This window comes from Phodopus roborovskii, unplaced genomic scaffold (genome assembly GCF_943737965.1).
Source record: "Phodopus roborovskii unplaced genomic scaffold, PHOROB, whole genome shotgun sequence".
NCBI lineage: Eukaryota > Metazoa > Chordata > Mammalia > Rodentia > Cricetidae > Phodopus > Phodopus roborovskii.
The window spans coordinates 16,754,747-16,777,209 of record NW_026126571.1 but is presented as its reverse complement, the minus strand read 5'-3'; the positions used below and the strand labels follow the sequence as shown (position 1 = coordinate 16,777,209).

The 22,463-nt window shown below is 39.9% G+C and overlaps 1 protein-coding gene across 2 annotated transcripts in view; it reads left to right on the top strand.

Moving 5' to 3' along the window:
* Window positions 1-10,112: 10,112 nt before the first annotated feature.
* The window catches only part of Mmrn1 (multimerin 1), a 41,432-nt gene continuing 29,081 nt past the window's right edge, over window positions 10,113-22,463 (top strand). For both annotated transcript variants that reach the window (XM_051202966.1, XM_051202965.1), the window contains exons 1-2: window positions 10,113-10,878; window positions 20,847-20,966. In XM_051202966.1, coding sequence (XP_051058923.1) covers window positions 10,301-10,878; window positions 20,847-20,966 — 698 coding nt within the window. In that variant the 5' untranslated portion in view covers window positions 10,113-10,300. The remainder of the gene's footprint in view (window positions 10,879-20,846; window positions 20,967-22,463) is intronic.

The following is a 22,463-nucleotide window of genomic DNA, read 5'->3' as shown; positions in this document are numbered from 1 at the left end:
CACAAGTGCTATGGCTGGTACCACACAAGCTGGGAAGTCCATGTCGATACTCCGGCGTGTGGGAGCTCTTTCAAGCATTATACTTGCATGTGCAATAAGATACCGTTCCATGTTTTTGCGCACTTACACATATCACTCTCCTGATCGTCATCACTCCTTCCTGCCAGCCTAGTTTCCTCTGGGGCAATTCCTCTTTCTAGTATGATGAATCTCTTTAGTGTGTCTTACAGGAGGCATTTTTTTTTTTTCAGACTTTGCCTGTCGATATCTTCATTTCAACTACACTCAGGAAAAATAATTTTTAAAGATTTCTTTTTTTAATTTATAGATTAGTCTTCCCCTTTAAGCCTTTAAAGATATTTTATTATTCTTTCCTCCCATTTGATTTAATGAAAATCTGCTTTGTTTAGATACAAACATACATATTTACATTCCTGCATGGATCTTGTCTTCCTCTTTGCTCATTTCTTGCAATCACAGATAAGCACGTGTGCTTCCAATACAAAATTGTACAGGCTCACAAACTTTGTTGCTATGTGCTCATCACTCTTTGCTTGCTGATGAATGATGCCTTTTGCGCTGTCTTCAACTTCACAGCCATTCCCCTTGCTTTGTCACTTCTCAGTGAGTCCTCTGATTCGGTTGCTTATCTTCCCACGCACACGCATGCTCCCCTCTTCCTCCCCAACATCCCAGCATAGCATTTAAATTTCTCTTTTTCTAATAGAAAGACTTTTTCTATTCCTTTATTTCTTGTGAATGGATCACATTTTCTCCTTTCTTCATTTGCCTCATAAGTTCTGACTGTGTGAAAGGCAAAGTGTGAGGGAAGAGGCCAACAAAAAAATGTACTTTTCAAATCACCGTGAAAGAACAGTAAACAGTGTGCTGTCACTACCGACTTCACAGGAGCACCTGCCCTGCCCAGTATCTCTACATGAGCCGAGTCACCCATCTGTAACCTACGTCTGATCCGAACAAAAATGACTACAGACAGCTTTAGTAACTTTGAGCTCATCATGAGCTTAAAATGTTTTGAGGTTATAGTCGGGATTTTCCTTTAAACTGCAGGCAAAGCTCTGGAAAGCTATGTATCCATTACTACACAAACAAACAGAAAACCCTCTGAGCTGGTATGGTATGAGTGCTAAATTTAAAATTTGTGCATGCTTCTTTGACATCTAAAACTGAAAGGCATAGGACAGCCTGACCACGAGATCCTTTTGCCCCTTCTGCTCCTCATGATAAGGCCCCATGACCATGTATTCCCTTTTATCAAGAAGACCAGGCACATAAGGAGTGGCTTTCAGCAGGCTGTAAGAGTGCAAAATTATTGAAATAGGCTCAGCTCTCCCACTTTCAAGACTGGGTACACCCCTCTTGATATGAGCTGATCTCGCCTACCTTTGAAGCCAGGGACACCATTCTTCATAGTTGCTTCTGCAACTGTGAAGTGTGCTGTGGGCAGTGGCGTCTTGCCCAGTGCCACCAGGGCCTGTAAGGGGCACTTCCACTTTCATTCATCCACTGTTGGCTAAGTGTACAGCAATCCCAGGAGCCTGAGAATGGGATGCTTCTCCTACCAACAGGCTGAAAAGGTTATTAGAACTTCAGATGAGGCCTGGTGAGGTGTCTCCGTGGTTCAGAACACAGGTTGCTCTTGCAGAGGACCTGTTTTCAGTACCCAGTGCACATATCAAGACTCCCAACCATCTGTTTACCAGCTCCAGGAGATCTGATGCCTTCCTCTGCCCTCTGCAGGCATCAGGTGCTCACACGATGTACATGCATACATGCAGCCAAGGCATTCACACACATAAAATAAAAAGCATCTAAAAGTGATAAAATAATTAAATAAAACTTTTTTAACTCACAAATCAATTTATTAAATTGATAAGCTGAACAATGCTTGTATTATAATATCCTTATGTTACACAATACACACATGTGAATGGAACATGATGAAATACACAGTCATGAGCTGTATAACAATGTCTTGGCCAATGACCTTCTGATGGGAGATGGCATTCTGTAAATATGTTTCTCTTATTGGTTAATGAATAAAGCACTGTTGGCCAATAGGCAAGGAAGATAGGAGGGACTAGGAGACAAGGAGGAAAGAGGTAGTAGGGAGGAGTCAGCATGTAGAGACTGGAGACAACGGAGGTCCAGGCCCACTCTCCGGTAAGATGAGACCACATGGAAATACTTAGATTAATAGAAATGGGTTAATAACTAAGACAGAGCTAGCCGATAAGAAACTAGTACCTGGCCAACAGCATTATATCAAATACAGAGTCTCGGTGTGTTATTTGGGGCTGGCGCCGCAGTGGGTTCAGGCCAGCAGGAATATATACTCGTAACAACCTATCTCTATGGTGGTGGTTACATAAAATCAATGTTGTGCACTTTCAATTAAGTAAATAAGACTTTAGGCAGAAAATTCTACTTCTCAGCAAGACATTAGTCTATATCAAGTTCTCTAATCTTAACGATTAGCCTCACATTTAGTTATCTATATATCCTGACACAAGTTCTTGCCTTGTATGATGGTTCTCCCTGTTTGTCAATCTAGAATCACTTGGAAAGAGAGTTTAAATGAGGGACTGTCTACACTGGATTGGTATATGGACATGTCTGTGGAGGACTGCCTTAATTAAGCTGATAGGGGGAATTCCCAACCCACTGTGGATGGAAACATCCCCTGGGCTGAGGGTCCGAATTGTAAGGGTGAAGATATCCAGCTGAGCATGATCAAGAAAGCAGCACATACATTCCCTCTCTCTGCTCCCACTGGTGTGTCTTTCCTGTGGTGATGGACAGGAACATGGCAAACCCTTCCTGTCCCGTGTTGCTTCCTGTCAGGGTATTTAATTGCAGCAACTAGAATGACATGAAGATTGAACACCTTGTCTCTAACCTTTAGGAGACCATTCATCCAAAGTGTGTCCCTGTGGGCTTGGTGTGGCTCCCAGGCGACATCAGGTCCATTGTTTACACCAGGCCATTGGGGGCTGTGACAGTGAATTTACGGAAAACCTTATTCCTTCTTTCCTTTCCCTTCCTTTCTATTTCCTTTCTCCTTTTTTCCCTTTTATTTCCTCCATTTTCCCTTCCCCTCTTTACCTTAAACTGTCCTGGAACCAGCAGGCCTCCTGCATGCATCACTTCAACTGGCCAATGGTGTCCTCTTGATGGTGACATTTCTGGTTCAGCTCTTGCCTTCTATGATGCTATAACTCAGGAGAACAATGCTTGTAAGGTGAAATGTCACTTCCCTGTCAGCATTTGCTAACATGGGTGTGTTTCTGTCCCTGTTGTTTGGTATGAGTATAGTCATCTGGGATTGTGTTTTTGTTTGGTTTCTTTTTGGATTTATTTCATAGTTTCCCACGCTGTTTTTCTTTGTAAATGTTTTGTTTCTCAGTGATTCTAGTACTCTAATTGCAGCAATAATGTACATGTGTGTGATGGGTATATAGAGTATATGTGATTATGCATTTGCTGTGTGTATGTATATGTGTGTGTGTGTGTGTGTGTGTGTGTGTATGTGTGGTGTGTATGTTTGGTGTACGTAGGTGAACAAGTGTGTATGTATGTGATGTGTATGTGTTTTGTATATGATATAGGTGAAAAGTATTTGTGTTTCTATGTATATAATGTATGTACATGTTTGTTTTTAATGTGTGCACATGTAGTGTATGTATGTGGCATGTGTGATGTGGGGGAATGTGGAAGAGAAGGTTTTCCATCTGTGTGAATGCGTATGTGTATGTGTGTTACTTTGTGCACATGGAGATCAGAGGGCAACCTTGGCATGAGTCCTTACCTGCCGCCCTGTTTGAAGCAGGGTATTTACTAAGTTGCCCCCACTGTACCAGGCTAGATGGCCCAGAGGCTTCCTGAATTCTCTCAACTCATCATGGAGCACTAGGGCTGCAGACATGTACAACCATTTCAGGTTCCAGAGACACAAACTTGGGTCCTCACAGTTGCCCACAACAGTAATTCTCAGAAGATTTAGTGCTTATGATCATTTATGTTTCCAGCTTGAAAATTCTCCCATATCCAGCCAGGAATCTGTGAAGCAGAAAGACCAGAGGACTCCATGATGTGCTATCTCCAGCAGAGGTGTCACTGTTTTCTTGACCCATTTCAATCTCATTGGGTTTGTTTTGTAGATAATGTCTGGGAATTTGAGATGTAATTGGAAGAAGGAACATCTCAATTTCACGTAGGAGAAGTTACTAATGATATCATTTTGTAATAGATATAAATTTCCATTAAGAAACACAAAGCACTTATTTCTGATATGATCAAAATCTTAAGAAAGTTTGAAGTTAACTTTTTAGTCTGCTGTTAAAAGACAAAGAATGTGCAATCATTTTAGAAACTGTCAGTGAAGTTTTGCTAACAGCTGTATTCACTCATAATTGCCTAGCTTCCTGGCTTCTACAAATATTCAAATATACAAATCTAGGTGTGTAGGAAGCCCCTTATGAATTGGTTAGAATGGTCCAAGAGACTCTCAAACCAACACAGGTTCTTGCTTTTATTTATTAATTTAATTGTTTGTGGGTGTTTTGTGTACGTATAAGTTTGTGCACCAAAAGCATGTAGTAACTACAAGAACTAGAAGAGGACATCAGGTTTTTCCCCAAGACTGAAGTTAAAGATGGTTGTGAGATGGTATATGTAATTGAATCCTGGTCCTCTGAAAAAGCAGCCAGTGCTCTTAATTGTTGAGACCTCTCTGTAGCCTGCAATGCAGGTACTTCATAGCCCCCTAGCACTAGATAAGATCCTATTGATAAAGACATGGCACACTTTAGTTGCATGACAAAGAGAAATCAAGCTGGAACTAAACTAAAACCTTCCTTGTTATCTAGCTTTCATAGTTCTCAAAGCTGCTATGCAGGCTATAGAGAAAGAAAAATAATTAACAGCTTTATGCAGGTGTGATCCATGTGAACTCCAAAACCAACCAAGATGGGCCTACTGGCACAACAGTGGCATGGCTGTTACAGGGGTAACCACTTGCTTCCTAATGGGATTTTAGACCCATTTCACAGATGTAAATCATACCTGGTATCATAAACCTAGTCAATGCATGGCAAGAAGGTCTTAGGGCCCGGAGAAAACTTAATACTGTTTTTTTGTTAAATGGACATAATGTCTCTCTTAGTTGGGGTTACTATTGCTGTGATAAAACACCATGACCAACTTTAGTACAGAATGTACTCTGCAAATGTTCTGCAATGTAACACAATTTAGAGTCACCAGAGGAAGGAGCCTCAGTTGAGAAAATGCCTCGATGAGATCCAGCTCTGCATCATTTCTCATTTAGTGAGAAGGGCCCAACCCATGGTGAGTGGGGCTATCTCTGGGCTAGTGATCTTGGGTTCTATAAGAAGGTAGACTGAGAAAACCCCTGAAAGCAAGTGAGTAAGCAGCTCCCCTTCATGGTCTGAATCAGCTTGTGCCCCTGAGTTCCTGCCTGTCCTGATTTCCCTCAGTAATGAACAGCAATGCTGAAACTTAAACCAAATAAACCCTTTCTTGACAAACAAATTATTGTTTTATCACAACAATAGAAACCCCAACTAAGACAAATTAATACCAGGAGTAGGGTATTACTATGATAGACATGACCATGTTTTTGTGAGGATTGTGGAAGAACTTTGGAACTTTGTGCCAGAATATTTTCAGTGGGAACTTGGAAGATAAGAATATTGAGAGAAGTGAAGAGAATGGAGGCCTGCCTTGGAAACTTACAGGGAAGTTTAAAGACTCTATTAGGGCCATTTATTGTTTTGAATTAAGATGCTGTGGTTCTGGTTTTTTGGGAGGCTGAAGAATAAGCTATGATTAACAAGAGACCATAACTACTAAATCAAACCTGTGTGTGGTTCTGGTTAGTTGGGGCTGAAGAATCAGCTGTGATTAACAAGACTCCAGAACTACTAAACAAAACTTTGCTTTTCTGGGATACTTAATGGGATGGAACTAAGAAACTGGTGTGATTAAGAAGAAATCAGCAGCACTGAGGTGAAATCTTCACTGAGGTGAAGTGTTTCTGACAGCATAGAGAAGCTGTGTTTCAGAGGCAGCCAAAGTTGAACCTCATGCTGGCAGCCAGACTTAGTAATGGGTAAGCATCACCTCAGTGGTACTGGTTTTGAAGGCATGAGGGATCATGGAGAACAGCTGAGGCTTGGCACTGTGAGAGGCCAGGAAAGACCACTGGTGAAGTTGCAGCCTCAGTGGCAGTTGAAGGCCCAGGACATAAGAGGTCATGCAGAGAAGTTGAGGCTTGGCTACATGGATAGAGCCTGTGAAAGGATATTGGCAAAAATGCAGCCCAGCTGCAGCAAGGAACCCCAGTGTTTTAGAGATGCCAAAGCGATCGGATGGCCATTAAAACAGTATCAGCGGTGAAGCAGGACCAGTTGGAGTCTAGAAGACAAGCTATGTATGTTGCAGAGGGCAGAGCCAGAGAAGAGACCTAAGCCCTTTGGAGTAGTCCAGAAGATCATGAGAGCGTCCCAGACATTATACAGTTGGAATTTGGTTTTGATTTGATTTGATTGTGACATCGATGACTTCTGTCTGGAAGTAAGAATGTATTTTCTTAGAACCCACAATGAAGAGGCTTTGAATTTTAAAAGACTTTGGATTTTAAAGGAGATCAGTTATTTTATTTTATTTTTTGACATAAGTTTATTTTTTGTTTATTTTAAAAACAATCTTATTTTACATATCAATCCCAGTTCCCTTTCCCTCCCACCCTCCCATGCCCCCCCCACCCCACTCCCCATCCACTCCCCAGTGAGGATGAGGCCTTCCTTGAGGGATCATCAAAGTCAGTCACATCATTTGGAGGAGGGCCTAGGCCATCCTTCATGTATCTGTGCTGAGAGAGTATCCCTCCATGGGAAATGGGCTCCTAAAGTCCATTTGTACACTAGGGATAACTACTGGATCCATTGTCTCAGGTCCCACAGATTGCCCAGGCCTCCTAACTGACACCCTCATTCAAAAGGCTTGGTTTGATCCAATGCTGGTTTACCAGATTTACGACCAGGATCCATTTGCTCTCACTTGATCAGGTCAGCTGTTTCTGTGGTTTTTCTCTAGCATGGTCTTGACCCCTTTGCTCATAACTCTTCCCTCTCTATAACTGGATTCCAGGAGTTCAGCTCAGTGCTTAGCTGTGGGTGTCTGCTTCTGTTTCCATCAGCTACTGGATGAAGGCTCTAGGATGGCATTTAAGGTAGTCATCAATCTCATTACAGGGGAAGGGCATTTAAGGTGCCTCTCCCCTATTGCTCAGATTGTTAGTTGTAGTCATCGTTGTGGATCTCTGGACATTTCCCTAGTGTTAGGTTTCTCTTTAAACCTATAATGGCTCCCTCTATTGTGTTATCTCTTTTCTTTCTGTCCTCTATTCTTCCCCTCACTCAGTCTTCCTGATCCCACATACTCTCCTCCCATCTCCTCTTCTCCTTTCTTCTTTCTGCTACCTCTGCCCACCCCTCATGCTTTCAATTTGCTCAGGAGCTCTTGTCCTTCCTCTTTAATATCCAAAATAAGTATTATACTACGTTTTCTCCAGTCCAGGGCATTTCCCCCCTTAACTTTGTAACGTTTATTAATCAGTCTCAGAAAGCAGAACGTGAGGTCTGGCCTATGACAGTTTCTGTAATATAAGCATTTTATGAGTGAGAACCGATCCATACACCAGCAAGTAAGCTAGGCATTTTCAGGGCATTTACAGCACAGCAGGGCTTAGCAGATCAATAAAGGCACAATGAACCTTTAGCCTATTGATTGCAAGGTCGCTTGTAAGCTTGCATAGGGACAAGCACAGGTATTATACTGGTCAATACCTCACAAGAGGTGAAATGCAGTGCTCATTACCATTCCATCTTAATACCATTTCCTAGATAGTTGGTACCAGGTATAGATCCAGGAAATTAATCAGTTACCGCCAACATTCACTTGCTATGGCTAGGAAACCACAGAAGCAAGCAAAGAAAGAAAATGAAAGGAAGCAGCATGTCTCTGTACTGTTTTACAAACGTTTGCACATGTCTGGACTATTTCTCGCACTGTGGACATGAAATTGTGCTTTAAATAGAAATGCTTTCCTGCAGGTTTTCTGAGTTCCTGCCGCTATATAAACTAAGTCTGCTTGTTCCTGTCTTTTCTGAGCAAGTCTTCTAAGAACAGAGAACCATGTCCCTAGGGTAAATCTCTGCAGTTTGGGACCCTCTTGCTTCTGGGGTCCCCACTTCATTTTCTGCTCTTAAGGATACAGTTTCTGGATTATTCTGTTTCAAAGTCCATGTCAGACTTAGAGCTGCTGGTTTCTGCGCCTTGGTTTAAGTCACTCTGTAGCTTATAGTCTCTAGTGGGTCAACAATGTGATGATAGAAATCAGTGACAAAACTGGGGGCTGGAAAATGTACTCAGACAAGTATTTGGTAAATCAAGGGAAATTTTTAAGGTTTGTTTTGAACCCTGGTGTCCCATATCCATAATTGGAGACAATTATATATAGCAGATACAATTTCCCAATTTGTTTGTTTGTTTGTTTTTTATTTTGTTTTGGTTTGTTTTTCCAGACAGCATTTCTCTGTGTAGCTTTGTAGAGCAGGCTGGCCTTGAACTCACAGAGATTTGCCTGCCTCTACTTCCCAAGTATTGGGATTAAAGGCGTGTGCCACCATCGCCTGGCCAGTTTCCCAGTTCTTAAAAAAAATAAATTCTATGGTAAATAGGGCAACAGACCACACATAAAGAGACACTGGGTAATCCTTGATCTGATCTTCTTTTAACATTCTAGTATATAAGAGGAAGTTCCTTCCATGGCTTGGAGTTTTAGGAGACTGGATGAATGAATATGTGGTGACACACTCTGTGATGATGTTGATTTGTCTAGTGTCTGTTAAGAAATACTGTAGAAGACAGAGCTTAGCCGAAGCCTAATTAGAGATAGGCTGGCAAAATGAACTAGTATTCCATAGTATCTTTACTGAAAAACTACCTTAGGAAATCTTTTTACAGCTGGATTTCCAGTTACCTAAAACTCATCTGCTTTTAGTTTATAGCAATAATGTAGCATACCTATAATCCCAATTCAATGCATCTTATATGACTTTGTTGTTTCTCCATCTGTTTCTCAATGGCAAAATCCTAATTATACACTATCACCCTCAGATCTGAGCTAAAAAGTATAGATACTAACCCCTGAATATTCATTCTGCTATTGGTGTCATTGGTAATAAATTTTAAGATCAAAATTTTAAAATGAGTGAATACATACAGTGTTTGTCTTTCTGGGTTACCTCATTCAGGATGATCATTTTCTAGTTCCATCCATTTGCCTGAAAATTTCATGATGTCATTGTTTTTTTGCCAGTGTGTAGATGTTCTTTATCCATTCTTTGGTTGATGGGCATCTAAGTTGTTTACAGGTTTTGGCTATTATGAATAATGTTGCTATGAGCATAGTTGAGCAAATGTCCTTGTGGTATGATCGTGCATCCTTTGGGTATATGCACAAGAGAGGTATTTCTGGGTCTTAAGATAAATTGATTCCCAATTTTCTGAGAAACTGTCATACTGATTTCCCAAGTAGCTGTACAAGTTTGCACTCATAAGTGGATATTAAATTAAAGGAAAGGATAACCAGGCTACAATCCACAATCCCAGAGAAGCTAGGTAAATAGGGGGACCCTAAGAGGGACATACAAGGAGGACCACAGGAAGGGAAAATCATTAAGATCTCCTGGGTAAACTGGGAGGGCGCGTAGAAGTGAGAGAATGGGGCATAGGAACATAAAGGATCCCTGATTCTGTAGAATAGAATATTAAACTCTTTCATCAAGCCTACGAAATTCCACTCTCCACTGCCAAAGGAAAGTTTCTTTGCAAAGTCGGAGGGACCTGAGCATACCTGGGAAAGGAATGTGGCTTCATGGTCGTCCTCCCTCCCCCCCCCCCCCCCCCCCCCGCTTTTCCTGGTGATAATTGCCTCTGTTTTCCCCTTAGCTTCTCAGAGGTCCTCTACCACATCCATTGATCCATCCTAGGAGGGTCACAGATCGCAGAACAACTCCAGAAACAGGAAAACGAGCTTCCTGAACACAGTGTAAACACAGAAACCTGTTTCCTCTGTACACACCAGATTGTCTAACCCAGTTTCAGCAAGTTCGGTGCAGAAGCAGCTATCAGGAAGGCTGGAAGGTCTTTGTCTCCCAATTTCGCATGAAGTTTTGTGCGTAAATCTACTGCCATGCCGGGACTGAACTTGCTTGTCCTGCTTTCTAGTTTATGGGGAGGGGTCTTTGGGCTTACGAACACCCAGCGTTCATGGACTGGGCCTGAGGATGAAAACTCCCCAGTGACTCTCAACTCCACTTCAGCTCCTCTAAGTGAAGGACTGAGCCTCCAAGTGCTCTCAGCCACTCAGAGTCCAACCTCTAAGGCAGCTGCAGCCCCTGAGAGACCTTTGGAAGACACCCTGCTCCAATCAACACTGCAGACAAGCACCCCATCCGAGGGGGAAAGAAACGAAACACCCACGTCCCTTGAGAAGACGGTGGCAGTGATGCCACCGCTACCTCTTGCTCTCCAGAGTAAAGGCATCATCGAGCCGAGCCCCGGAGCGGAGAGGGTGGTGCTCGCTAATGCCACATGGAAATTCCTTCAGAGTTTCTCCAGAAAGTCCAATCAGCCAGCAATCTCCCCCAAGACGGCTGGAGACATGGGCAGCAGGTCCCCAAGGGAAACGCACCTCAGCAGAGGTAACAGCAGAAGCAGTCAAAGAGCCAGCAGCTACCAAAAATCCAGTTTTGAGACAACTAGAGGAAAGTAAGGACTACTCTTTCTTTGCTCTATGTCGGCCTGTGTTGTCTAGACATTTAAAAGCTGGCAGTCTGGAGTCTGTCCAGCCCACAGAATTGTTCAAGGTCCATAGTAGCATTGGGTTGGGGTAGTGATTTAAAAAACTGCAGCCATGGCCTCGGGGAAGAGATGAGAAAAGGGCAAATAGCTATAGTCTCTTCGCTTTTCCAATTATTGTTCAGAATCGGGAACAAAGTGGCACCCCCAGGGCAGTGAGAACCACACCCACATGCCACTGTGAAGGTTATGATGAAAATTCCAGTTAAGAGCATTTAGATGTACATGGCTCACAAAACAGTTGCCCAACAAATCACATTGCAGTTGTCAGAAGTGTGCTGAGTCAGAAAGCAGGCTTTACAGCTCTATTTAATGTGGCAGTAAATTTGAATTGTTGAAGCAAAATAAAACTAAGTGAAAATGAGCATCGTAAAAATGTCCCAAAGGGGCCTAAAAACAAATTACAAAGAAAACACATGCCTAAGCACATGAATGTTTTATTCACATATGATTTGGCCATCTGTGTATTTAGAAGTATAAGCCAACCTTGTAAATAATTTATCCATAGTGAAATAGCTTCAAGTGTCTAAATTGGGATAGACATTATACCACTAATACAGTACAATTTAACTTGAAAATAGTTCACACCTAATTGGTGAAAGACATTTTGAGCAAGCTGTTGATTATCATGAGGAGCAAGAGATTGAGCTTCTATAAGTCAAATCTATAAAATGTCAAGGTCATAAAACTTTAAAGATTCGTAGATAAGTATGATTTTAGCTACAAATTCACTTTTAATTTGGAATAAACCAGACTAACTGTGAAACAAATGGTATTAGTCATGTTTAACTTGGGATGAGTGGAATTTATCTATAGAAGCTAACACATCCTACTTACTAAGAAATTTCATATTAGTAATAATGACAAATGTTATCTCCTGAGAATCTTTTCTAAATTTCTTTCATGTATCATTTCTATTTACAATGTTTTATTAGTAAACTGTAATCCAGTTTTCTTTAATTGTAATGGAACCCTTGAACAGTCATAGGAAATGACTGTGAGCTTTTCATATGTCTGCAATTAGGAGAGTTTTTGTAATAGAATAGGAAGCCAAATAAAGCATATTAAAAGACAACTTAAAATACAACTTATATAAGAAGTACATATCATTGTATCATAAATAAAATTACTATTTAACTACTTTATAAGTAAATATTATACTTAATATTAGAGGTGGCATTAGACTTTGAATTAATGCTAGTAATTTTAGCTATGGCTTTTGCTCTCAATACTTAGGAACATTTATTTATTTGGCCATTTTTTATGAGTATCCATTATGTGCCTAGCACTCTGTCAGGCTTTGTATACACAAAGCATTTGAATATCCTTGAACCTCTATGGAATATTTGCTTCAAAAAGTGTCAATATATCTATTGACTTTCCCAACATTCAACATGTGTTTTAGGAAAACCACATATGAAATGTAACTAGTTAAACAAATGGATTCCCCAAATGAGGATAATCTTCAACTGTTTGTACAGTAAAGTAATTAACTTAGAAAAATCTATTGTTTTCGCTCCTGGAGAACCTGTGTTTGTCTTTTAGTAATCTTTTCTACCCAGTCTAAGATACCCTACGCATTAGGCCATCCAAATGATAGTGGTGTAAGAGAAAAGTCAGTTCTCTCTCTCTCTCTCTCTCTCTCTCTCTCTCTCTCTCCCTCTCTCTCTCTCTCTCTCCCATGACACACAGATCCAAAGAAGATGAGTTGAAAGAAGCTTTTCCTGTTTTTATCTAACAATAATAACAGCAAACACTTATATGGCATCTGTATGTGTTTGACCTATTTAACCATTACAAATAACATTAACTCGGGACCAAAGGGAAAATTTTGTCATGGAGTCTTTCTGTAGAGGTTACATAATTGACTTAAAGTTATGTTAGTACATCTAGTTAGTTAGTACATCTAACTAGTTAGTACATTTCAGGGCAAAGAGATGTACTGGCTTTAGAGGTGTGGCGGTGCCTCTGGTGCCATCTCTCAGCAGAAGAGAGGGCATCATCTCAAGTGGGAAGACAGGATCTCGCTATGTATTCCTGGCTGTCCCGGAACTCATTATGTAGACCAGGCTGGCCTGGAACCCACGGTGATCTGCTGCGTCTGTCTCTGAATGCTGGGACTAAAAGCAGAGAAGGATTCTTAGGAAGAATGCATGAACTCTAGGAACATAGGGATGGACCTACTTTCAGCATTATTTAAATCTGTTATGCTAGGTGCATGATAAATAATCATACTGTGCTCTGGCCTAGATGATAGGGTATATGTAGGGAAGTAGAAAAGAGAATGTGAAATATGAGGTTTCATGTAAGGAGAGCTATTCCCATGGAGTCTTCTCAGTGAAAATAAACACTGGTTGGTCCGGGATAAACACATCATACCTTTATCACTCTGTCATGTTTGGAATTTAATAACAATTCCTAGTTAGGAAAAGAACACTTATAGGGACAATAGGTTTATTTCTGAAAGATTCAGATGGATTATTTTTATCTGACTTGGTTCCCTTTGGGCACTCTGATGGCTGTTAGCTATGAGAAGTCTGTGGTTTCCTGTCTGGCAGAAGGGGTGTTTCTAAATGACTGAGCACGTTAAAATGGGCATAAAAAGATGAAATTAGAACGACGGCATTTATATGTAGGAGAGACATTTGCTGTGCACCGAATGTGTCCTCAACATTGTGATCATGGCGAAACTCAGTGATCAAAAATTCTCTCAGGCTGCATCCTCATGAAGGGCACAGGGGGACAGGTGTGGGGAGGGAATGTAGCCAGCAGTGACTGTTTTGTGTAAACATGTGTGAATGAAAGGAGAGTGAATTTGGGGAAGTGGGCTATCCATTTGAATGGGTCAGTAAGCCTTGACTGGGGGTAAGAGGAGGAATGAGGTAAGGTACAATCCACAAGGACCTCAGTTGCTGCCATCTTGGTGAATTAAGCTGTTTCTGTAAATGGAGGCCTCAGCTGATCATTAACATTTTCCTTTCCCTACAAACACTTCCCAAGCTATCACCCAATCTATCAGCAAGTCTCTTCTCCTCCCTCTCGTATGTTCTAAGTCACTCTGCCTCTCTTCATTTTGCCCTAACCGTGCCCTTGTAAGTCGCCATTCTACACTCCTGACTGCCATCAGCATTCCACTCCTGCACCCCAAGCTCCACGTGGTGAGAGTTCATTTAAACAATAAAGTTAGGTTAATCTTCATTGGACGTAATGATTCCCTTCCTAATGCCTAAAATGAACATTTCAAGTATTGATGTAGGAAGGGAATTGTGTCATACGCTCTACGATTTGTTTATGGTCTCACACTTTTGTAAACCTAAAATGAAAAAGAAATAAAACTGGCTTCAATAGGGAGTTAGAAAAAGTTATTGACTGGTCCATTGTCGTTTCAAAATGCATTCTGAATTCTCAGAGGAGTGTTTCTCAAAATCGGGGGGTGGGGCGGATTTCGAGTCTCACTATCTCCCTTCATGCACATGATACCCGCTTGATTCCTCCGGACACTGATGCCCGTGGACTGTCCAAGTCTCCAGTTTACATTAGCGTTCACTCTTTGTTCGTGTAGTACATGGGAAAATATCTATAATGACATATATTTACCAGCACAGTATTGCACTTAATAGATTTGCTTCTATTAAAAAAAAAAAAATAGCATCCATCTTTCCAGGATTTCACAGGCTTGGGGGGTTTTGTTTGTTTTTCTGGAGCATTCCTTTTTCAGTGTTTCGATTGAGGGACGCCATTTCCTCTTTCAACTTTAGTTTTGATATCACCCTTTCAAAGAGACCCTCTCCAGCAGCCTGACATCATCCCTCTAGTACACAGCCCTTTCTGATCTCACCTGATTTTCCTTTAGCACACTCACTGATATCTACAGACAGCTGTGTGCTTTTTGTTTTTTCATGAAAGCAAGGATTTTACCTGTCTTACTGGTAATTCTATTCACTGCTTGGAACAGAGACAGGAACAAAGACAGAGCTCAAGGAAGCTGGGGAGTGATGAATTGTTGCTGGTTTTGGAGTCAGGTGGGAAATCAAAACATGATAGAAATTGGGAAAACATTCATGAAGATAAATACTTCAAGTCATGGATGCAGGCGATACTGAAAAGAGAGTTTAAGATTAAAAACTAAGAAAAGTGCTCAGGATTTCATGGAGCACAGGCTGGCCTTCAATGTGCTATGCTGCCGAGGCTGGCTTTGAAGCTCTGATTCTCAGCTCTCATGTGCAATGTGCTGAACTGACAGGTATGTGTTATCACCACACCCAAGGCAACTGCAGTTGATGGCCTAATCATGGCAGATGCATGCACTAAAGGCTTTAATTGAATAGCTATGGAAATGAGAAGGGAAATGAGTGGCCTACATATGGCAAGAGAAAAGAAGAATTCAAGAATACTGTTAAAAAGAAGGAAAGTTAAGAAGTAAAAATACCACAGTTTCAGTGATGTGATGCACAGTTTAAGTGAGCTCCTTGGTCCAGCCTGAGTGCCATGGCCTGTGAGGGAATAGTGAGAAAAAAAGATGCTGGTACTAGAGAGGTAGGTTAGAAACTAAAGCTTGTCCAGACAGGTCTCAATGTTTCTCCATGTCCTACATCTGCACAGTATTTGAAAAGTTAGAGTGAAGCCTGAGGACATCTAGACACCTAAAGGAGATTATTGCACATCGCAAAATTCCAGAAACATCATTACAAGGTAGACAGTTTTCACCTTGTCAACAAGCAGATAATTCCATTATGTCACTGTCAGTGCAAACAAACTCTGGAGTGTTTTCTGCATTTTAATTTCTCCCATTAAACACAGACTTCCATTACTTTTCTATTTCTTGTCATGGTTACTATCAACAAATACATGTCAAGTGCTAGAATTTGACAAGTGCTGGTTCAGATCAAGTAATTAAGTGAACAACTTCTGTATTCCAACACCTTTTGCTTTTCTAATTATAAAACTATTTTTAAAATGTATTGTTGAGGGAAACATGCTGAAAAAATCAGTTGGCAGGAACGACCAGTGAGTTAAATAGAAAAGCAAGCCACCTAATCCGCTTTGTCTGCTGTCTGGGAAAGCCCGACCCCTGCTGGACGAGAAGCCATCTGCAATCCTCTGCTGAGATCACTGTCTGATGAGAACCAGAATTAAAGAAAAACAAAGTTTGGTAAACCCTTTTAAAAAGATTACATCACAGTTTGACCACAAGAATATGTGTGTGTGTCACTTGTCTGTAATTTTGTGTGCCACATTTTAATAGTACTTTATTGTTGACCTCAAAATTAGAAAATAAGTTCCACCAAAAAAGCAAACTCCACATGTATTGTGAAATGGTAACAATCTAGCTCTCTTCTCACATCATGTAGAAAACACTGTACATGACAACTACCATCGCGCTGAGAATACGGTACACGGCAACAGTGTTCCATAAAGAGTATCATACACAGTGACCCTGGTGATTATGTGCCATCATCTTCTCCCAAGATTACAATCACTATTCTACCATTCAATCCCACTCCAGAGAGAAAGTAAATGATGCTGGCCATGATGTAATTGTGGTTGTGAAAGAGGTGTTTGTTCCTTTTGATTTTCTTTTTCCAAGACAGGGTTTCTCTGGGTAGCCCTCGCTTTCCCGGAACTCACTCTGTAGACCAGGCTGGCCTTGAACTCACAGAGGTCCACCTTCCTCTACCTCCTGAGTGCTGGGATTAAAGGCGTGTGCCACCACACCAGGCTGAGGTTTTTCATCTTAAAGCCTGCATTAATTGCAAAATAAAGTATCAAAAATTTACTATAAGTTTAATAACCATAAATTTTGTAAAACATTCAACTGTACTTATGTAAACTATATGAAAGACAAAGAAGCATGAACATACATTATTAAATTAAATAAAGCATTTGTTTGCAGAATAAGAAATGTATTGAAATGTGATTGTGGTTTGGACTATAAATACATATAAATGTAACAGTTTAAAGTCTTATGTGTGATTGGCCTATTATAATCATTTTAAGTATAAAACCACACTTTCCATTTTACCATTTCTTTTATTCATACTATGCAAATTTCCTTGAACTTTCTCATTAATGGGTAGCAAACAACCTGAAATTTCACTATGTCAAGTTTAGATTTGATACAGGCTTCTTTCCCTCAACCTCATCAAATGAAATCCTTATAAAATATTGTATAAAATGTTAAGAATACTTGTGTTCCCACTGTATGGTGGTGGCACACATCTTTAATCCCAGCACTTGGGAGGCAAGGTCGGGTGGATTTCTGTGAGTTCAAGGCTGGCATAGTCTACAGAGCAAGTTCCAGGACAACCAACACTGTTACAGAGAAAAATCTTGTCTCAACCCCCCACCCACAAAGAGAATACTTGTATTCATGATTTCTCAGGACTATAAAGACATTTTGAATGCTATAGTTATCCTTGGAGTCATCCTCTGTCATTTGAATTAAGAGTAAGTGATGACAGCCTTCTGTATTTGTTTTCTGGTATTATTAGTTTGGAACACAGAAGCAATTATACATGGAAGATTTATCAAGTCATTAGAAAGGAACCATACCCATTTGCATATAACACATATAGTGTACATATATGTATGCCCACAAAATCATTTCCTTGCAGTCATTAGCAACGTGTCACATATTTGTTAGCTCATTTAGTCTCATAATCTGAGAAACAGGTCACTGTTGAGCTTTCTGTGCAGAAAACAAAGTAACATGAAACAGAAACAATACTGTACAACAGGCTTAAAAATTAAGCTTTATCAAAATTTCTTTTGTCTTTGTTAAGACTTATTTCCGGGAATAAAATGTGATATATTTCAGAATAAGCTTCATAGGCTCTGGGAAATGTGCAATTTATAGCTGTAGGTGCCACTAACACCCACTTGGTCTATTGTACAGTTTTACTTTGAATTTTCATTCTCGGCTTTCAGTCAGGATGACTTAACTAACAGTGAACTTTTTCTTGCCTTTACTTCAGAAATATTACAGCACAGTTCTTTTTTTCTTATCCTCTAAATTCTTAATCTTGGTCTCTTGACCATGTTCCAGAATTCTCAGAAATAGCATTTGTCTTGCTTGTTTATTTATTCTTTTCTGACATCTAGACACAGCATTTATGCAATATTGTCTCCTATCTATATTCATTCCTCTTGATCTCATCTACTGTGATGCTTTCCATTGGGTTTCAGTTTTCTAAATTTATTGTATTTTCAGTTAAAACATTATTATATAATCTCCCCTCCTTTGCTTCCCCCCAGTGCCTCTTCCTTTAATTATTATTGTTACATATATATGTACACATACACACACACACATATACACGCACAAACCCAACCAAGTCCATTTGTGTTACTTATAGGCTTTATGGCTGACCACTTGGCATTTGAAAAACTAATAAAATGCTTGTCCCTTGGGAACACTAATTCTTCCTCTCTCAGCACTTGTTACTTCCCTTTAGCTCTTAATCCCCATAGGGTCTCCCCCAGTCATTCATGTTGTCATGTCAACTGGTCTGTTTGTTTGTTTGTTTGTGGGGGTTCTTTGTTTTGTTTTTTGGTCTTCTTTAGACAGCCATATTGCTGAGATTTCATGGCTGTAACTTTCCTGCCATAGTTAGAACGCACATAGACTTCTAAATTCATCTTTAAAAGGAAATGCCAGGAAAGAAAGGTTATTAAATCAGCGAAGTACCTCAACTACAAGTCCCAGCTTTGGGGAGAACATTGGCTCGGTTTAGTGTAGGCGTTCTCTGGTTCACATGGTCACAAGTGATCATCTTCAGTGCTTTCTTGCTATGCTATCAATTCAAGCCACTTGAGTGAACGTGAAAGCCTAGGCTCCAACAAACTGCATGACCACAAGCTGGTTCATGTGACTTCTGAGGACTTGCATACATGAACAGTTACTTTGAAGACTGTTGTCCTGATTTCTTATAGATGCATTTCTATGCTGTAATAGTCAGGGGCACCCTCATTGGCCTTCCACTCTGGCTCATAAGATGAAAGGATATGATTGGGACATGATTTTGTCAGTTAGTGGATGTTTTTCTCAATGTACTAGCTATTTGAAAGACCCAATGTCCAAACTGTAAAACAGAAAGTATAATAGACTATTCAGATAGATTTTAGTATGCACAAGAGGGTTAATTTTTTAAGTTGCAATAGAATGCTCATCACACTACATTTTACTAGATTTAGCAGGCAAAGCTTTTGCTCATAACCAAAGAGGTCTGATTTGCCCCAAAAGAAACCTTTTACATACTCAAGGAAAGAACACTAGCCTTTCTCAGAACCTGATGCTGGTCAGCAGCAATCTCTGTCCTTAGAGAGAATTCCAAATGCTGTATGTTAGTGAAGGTTGCAAGGCTCAAATTCAACACTTTCCAACACCGTGGTCAATATGGGAAGGTACAAAGGGCTTCCAGCTTGTCTAATGTCACCAATTTGCCATATCTACTTTTATATCTTAAGCCTTTATTTTCAAGTTATTTGGTTTAAATTGCATTTTCAACATCCTTTAATTTACTTATTTGTACAGTAGCATAAACCTGATTGAGTCACAGGAAGAGTTTTTTTGCTGTGGAGGACAAGCTGTAAGTCAAAGATTTTGTGGCTGGGATGGTGACCCAGTCCTTCCACTTGAAGCCTTGTTTGGTTACAGAAGATGCCAGTTCATGCTCCTTGTCCCCTGTCACTAGGAGTCTTTGTTAGGGTAACTCTCATAGATTCCATGGAGTTTCCATTGCACTAGATTTCCACCTCACCCCTGAAATGCCCCCCCCCAATTTCAATTGTTTCTCTCAGTATTTTCTCTCTCTCTCTCTCTTCCCAGCTGATGCCCCCTATTTCAGACCCCATAAACTCCCAATCCACCCACAAAATCTATTCTATTTCTCCTTCTTATGGAGGTTCATGCATCCCCCTCCTTAAGCCCTTCTTGTTACTTAGCCTCTCTGGCTCTACGCACCATAGCTTGGTCTTTTACTTTACAGCTAGTATATACTTATAAGTGAGTACCTACCATGTTTGTCTTTCTGGGTTTGGGTTTCATCACCTGTTGTGGAATGTTACTTCAACTAGGCCAAGAGGTGTTACATTGGTTTATGCTTCAAAATACTACTTTAACTGTATACAGGTGTGTTAAATTTGTTGGCGCTGCCTTTGTTAACAACGTAAAGATGCACTTTTGTTTCTGCTGCATTTTTTTTAATTACGTAAAGGTGTGTTATATTTCTTTCACTTTGCCTGCCTAAGGCACTTGATTGACCTAATAAAGAGCCCAACAGCCAATAACTACACAGAGAAAGGGTAGATGGAGCTGGCAAGCAGATAGAAATTGGAGGGAAAATCCAGGAGAGAACAAGCGAGAAAGAGAGGGACACACCTGGCCAGGCAGACAGCCACCAGACAGCTAGATGGAATAGGACATATAGAAGAAAAGGAAGGTAAGAATCCTCCAGTGTTCAGAGGTGTGTAGATTTACATCTGGGTCTTTGATTTGATTCCATTAGTCAGCATGTCAACTCTTATGCCAATACCATGTGGTTCAATTTTCTTAGCTTATATCTTATAACATATCACCCCAACTAATGAACATAGGTTTGAGTCTGAACTCAGTACAAACACTTAAATTTTTCTCTAAAACTAACAAAATATAACAAAATATGATTATATATATATATACTGTCTCTTTAAATCTCCTTCAGTACAAAAATCAAAAAATGTTCATTTTTTAATCTGTATGGCTATAAAAATTAGTAGATAAGCATCTTTCAAAGTGTAATACATCAGAGTAAGTAAGTAAAGGTCTGTGAAAATGATTTTGACAAAAATATTTCTCTCTAACAGTGAGTTTTTCCTATTGATAATGATTGTTCCCTCAGGAATTGGTGTGCTTACGTACATACCAAGTTATCTCCAACAGTAATACTGGACACTCACAGCTCTTACATGCCAAATGGAAGAGGATCCTGTGGCTGGTCCAGTGGACTCTGCTCCCAAAGGTATGCAATGTTCTCTGAAAAAAAGCCTCTTTCTGTGTAGACTAGAAATGCATATAAAATAGCCATCCCAGGCACTGTATGGCTGATAAGAGAGTCCTTATATTAAATTAAGTACATGACTTTTAGTAAATTAAGATGTGGCTACTATTAATACTTGTGCTGCATATTCGCTTTCAGAATAATGTGAGCTAATGCATTCATGCACTCAGCCTACTGCCCAGCACCCTGTGAGTAGTACTTGGGGAATATTAGCCTTATTGTTCCATAGTTTTTATTCTATTGGTGACCTAGTCAAAAAGCCTGGGTTTATATGATTATAAAAGGCATAGATAACTTCAAATATTTATTAACTTTTTTTGTTTTAGATTAAAGTCCACATATAACTTGGCTTGTATTCTAAATATAGAAAGCCATTACCTGTGATTGTGCCTGGGAAAGCACTCTTCTTTTGTATGTCTTAGTAACCATACTGTTCATTACATATATGGACATATTATATTATGTATATGTTATATTAGTAACCATGCTATTCACGACATAAATGAATATGTTGTATTATGTATACATTATATTAGTGACACTGCTGTTCATCATACATATGAATATATTATGTATACATTACATTAGTGGTCATGTTGTTCATTATACATATACATGTATATGTATACATGTATTCTATATACATTAGATGTATGTACACATACACATATAACATTGTCATAAAATAATGTGAGGCTGAGTCCTTGATAAAGTTTCTGAGTCCACATTAGTAACTGTAGGTTGACTAAAGGTATTCATAAAGAGCCTGAAGAAAAAAGAAAAATAAACTAGCATTGCTATTCAAGCTCTGAGACTAATGCTACACTAATTATCATACAAATAACTCGGGAAATGAATCTGATGCATCAGCAATCTGGAACAACGCACAGTAAGGGCACATAAAATCCAGGTGTTTCTGCATCCCTTGAGGACTTGGATTCATGGTCCAGAGAACTAAGTACATCTTAGGGATTTGAGAGAGCTAATCTCTGGTCCTGCTTTCAGCTGTTATTCCCTTTGTGACAATTTTCTTGTCAAGGAAGGCCCAAAGAACACATTGTTAATTCTTCAGTAATGAAAATATTACCACTGTAACCCTTATAATATTGTTTTCTGGGTTCAAGGTGAATTCCTCCCCTGATTTTTACTTTTTCTAAACCCAGCTACTTTTACCCTTACTCCTGTCCCTTCTTTGTGTCCATTTGAATGGGTCTTTGCATTCATTCATGATTTCGGTATTCATACAATAGATGCCTGTATTTTCTTTATTATATCAACATTTCATGCAACAGAAATTCAGTTTGCCATAGCAGGAACACTGACCCTCTAGCATGGTTCAACAATGTTGTAAATTTTAGAGTCAATCCCACAAACTAAATAAATTCTATGTTCACCCTTTACTTAGCTTTAGCAGTTGTGCTAGAGATGATATTCCCTCCAACAGAATAATTTAATGAA